General features: G+C 28.3%; 1 protein-coding gene across 1 annotated transcript in view; it reads left to right on the top strand.

Moving 5' to 3' along the window:
• Window positions 1–2,960: 2,960 nt before the first annotated feature.
• The window catches only part of LOC108578966 (dnaJ homolog subfamily C member 16), a 4,458-nt gene continuing 3,760 nt past the window's right edge, over window positions 2,961–3,658 (top strand). Inside the window, 1 exon segment of the mRNA XM_017942391.1 lies at window positions 2,961–3,391. Coding sequence (XP_017797880.1) covers window positions 3,074–3,391 — 318 coding nt within the window. The 5' untranslated portion in view covers window positions 2,961–3,073.

The following is a 3,658-nucleotide window of genomic DNA, read 5'->3' on the forward strand; positions in this document are numbered from 1 at the left end:
AATTAGTATATGTATAATAACATACAGGATATCAGCAAATTGGTGGTACAACTCAAAGAGGGGAGAATATACATTAAAAAAGAAGTAGAGAATGTAGAGTAACATTTTTGCATACAAAGTTTCATGTCCAAATAAATCAGTGCTAAAGATTTGTAATATGTGTATACTTACACATGATCATTTCACTTACACTTTGTCTAACGAATATCATTGCAAATTACCTGTATTGCTATTTGAGTTTATCACATTACACAGTGAAGCATAAATAGTGAAATAAAAGCAAGAAGAAATATCCCTGTTGAATCAGTTGTAATAGTAAAATAGATTGGTCACCACAATCTCCAGACTTGACATTGATGCATTTTTACTTATGGAGCCATATCAAGTCTTTTGTGCACCACAATGAGAACACAAGTAGAAAACAGCTCAAAGAGAAAAATATTCTAATATTTGAATATTTGAAAACAGGAAATATTCTAAAAATCATTTACAGAAGCATAAGTGCACACATACTTAACGAATTTTCAACACTGATTTATTTGGAAATGAAGCTTCTTATGAAAAAATGTTACCCTACCTTTTCAACTAATTTTTTCATTTAGATTCATCCCTCTTTGGGTTGTACCACCAGTTAGCTAACACTCTGTATAATTGATTATGCGATGCTTAAAATTATTTTGTTTCTTAATTTAAATTAATAAGTATTTAAAAACTATTCATTATCAAAATTTATCATTCTTTGAGATAAAAAGTATGCTTACAATATCTACTTTACATATGTAATAAAATAACATTTATTGTTAAACATTTGAAATTACGATAAATACTTATATGAACATGTAGAATTGTGTGAAATGAAATTACAAATAAAATTTAATCTATACTTTTCAATTAACACATTCACATCGGGAAATGAAAATTCTCGTTTTTAAAAAATAAGCGTTGTCGTTGGGAAACGAGAATTCTCGTTTTGCGACACGTGTGCGCTTTCCTAATAAATTCTTAAATAACGGGATTATAAGGGCTGTGTACTCTGACAACATCCAAATAAAAGATAATTCTGACAGATTAATAAAAATTCAACTTATTTTGGACCACTTTATTCCAAAATTTCAAGAACTTTATTCACCAAAACGAGAGATATCTTTAGATGAAGGCATGATTCCTTGGAGAGGAAGGTTATCCTTTAGAACGTCTAATCCTGCTAAGATTATAAAATATGGGTTGCTAGTATGGGCTGTATGTGAAAGTAAGTCCGGATATGTAATAAATCTAGAAATATACTGTGCAAAAGGTAAAAAATTACAAGATACAATGTTGTCAGTTTTGCATCCGGTATTAGGTAAATGGCATTACTTATACCAAGACAATTATTATAATAGCGTCCAAAATGCTGAATTATTATTACTACATAAAACTAGAGTGTGTGGTACTATAAGAGAAAATAGAGGACTACCAATAGGTCTAAAAACTGACATAAAAAAATGTTTAATACACATATGTTAAAATATCTTTAGATTACTGAAATACCCCCGATTTATATGAAAAATTTGTGAAAAATAGCCCGACGCGAATGTGTTAATTTTATTTTATCTTAACCTTAAAAAAAAGGCCTCTATACATTATTTTAAGAAAACATGAATTAAATATATTACCGTATTAAATGTAATTTCTTATTAACATTAAGAAACATATGGAAAATCTTACTTTAGAGAAGTATTAAAAGACAAATCTTACGTTTAAAAAAAAACAGAGAGAATACGCCTCCAAGAAGAGTTCCTCCTCCTGAGAAAATGTAATTATTACCAACAAAAAGTAAATCTTGTCAAAATTGCCTGACAATTATAACTCCTAGACAATATTTACCAAATTTAAATAGAGCATCCATAAAACACCGATCCCATTTTTCCCCAATTTCGTCCTCGGTCCACGTAGCCATTTTTCTGTATTAAAGTAGATTTATAATATTAGATGTTATGTCATACGTCAGTCCATGATCATCTTGCAGAATACTTATTGAAACATTGATTACGTGTGAAAATTATGTTAAAGAAATTCAATGTTTCTTTACTTAATGATATTTTCTTCAGTAATATGTGTGAATGTATAATGTAATCGATGATAACGAAACCAATGTAATTAAGACGTTCCCATGTCGTTCAGACAAGAGAGTATGTAGGGACATGCAGAATATGTACTGTTACATTTTTGCGTAAATTACATGTATAAAATATTTTGTCATAATTAGATACATTGACCGTATTTATTTAAAATCTATTTTTTGACAACAAGCAACAATTGTTTTGTCTTATAAACTTGTTAATTTTATTAGACACCGCTCAATCTATTTTTGTAAATTTTCAAATCACTCCGTGGCGCCACAAGAGATTGCAGTTACACGATACCACATGTGTTTCGAAAACGAAATCACTAGGAAATCGTGGCAATTTATTTCAAGGCTAAGAGTATGTAATTACAAAGTGTATATTATCGTTTCATTTTTTCATTTTATTGATAATTTTTTCTACATAGCGTAGTATAAAAAAACGCTGTAATGAAAAATAAAAATGAAATGTAAGATAATGATTTTACGAATAAATATTATTTATTAATATAAATCTCGTTATATGTAAATATATTTTTATTATTGACGTGTTTATATTCGCACTGTACATTTTATTGTAAATAGTTATCTATTATTGTTTGTAAACTTTGTTACCAATGCTTTTTATGCATTAGAAGTATATATCTAAAACCCAAAAATGTTAAAAAATAAACTTTGAAAAATAAAATCTGTTTTAACGCCCTCTTGTAATCGATCCTATCCTACTAGAGCATTCTAAGATTTGGTGTTCGCTGTATATACTCGATTTGACAACATGGTTGTCCAGAAACATCACTATAAAATTGCAATGACAGAGTTTCTGGCGCAAAAATAAGCCGAAATTTGTGCAGAACATGTTCGTTAAATACTCTAAAGTAAAAAGGGGATAGTTTTAGTCGAAGCTGACTTCATGTTAAAGTGTTGTAAATTCAATAGATACCTATTCATGTTAAAATTGCGTCGCAAATAATGTTATCGATTAATTTTTTAAGAACTTCGGAGTCAATAAGTAAACGATCAAATAATATTAATAAGAAAGCGGATAATATAGAATTATTAATGAGGTTCTCATTTTTCATTGTGGTTTTCATTATAACAACCCACCTATTGCCGTCGGTTAGTGGAAGCGAATCGTTGGGAAACCCGTATAAAATATTAGGTGTTCACAAGCGTGCGACCTTACAAGAAATTCGAAAGGCATATAAAAATCTCGTCAAAGAATGGTAAGTATAACGATAAATATCATTCCATTATTATTTTATGAAGATTAGTATTTGTTATGGTTTAGTCTCAATTTTCTGTGTTGCACAAAAAATTTAAGCATATTAAAGGTATATGCTATTAACAAAAATAAGATATTTTATATTTAGCATTACACATTTCATTGACATTACACTGAAGCATACGAATTGTTTAAACATATTTATTTGAAGAAGGTATGTTTCTTTAGTCAAAAAATTCCATAATTCTTTGAACAAAAAAATGTAAATACTTTCAAATGATTATTCCAATTTTAATTGTAATATTAAAATATTAACTTTTTATTTTTTAAGG

This window comes from Habropoda laboriosa, unplaced genomic scaffold (genome assembly GCF_001263275.1).
Source record: "Habropoda laboriosa isolate 0110345459 unplaced genomic scaffold, ASM126327v1 scaffold30, whole genome shotgun sequence".
NCBI classification, from domain to species: Eukaryota; Metazoa; Arthropoda; class Insecta; order Hymenoptera; family Apidae; genus Habropoda; species Habropoda laboriosa.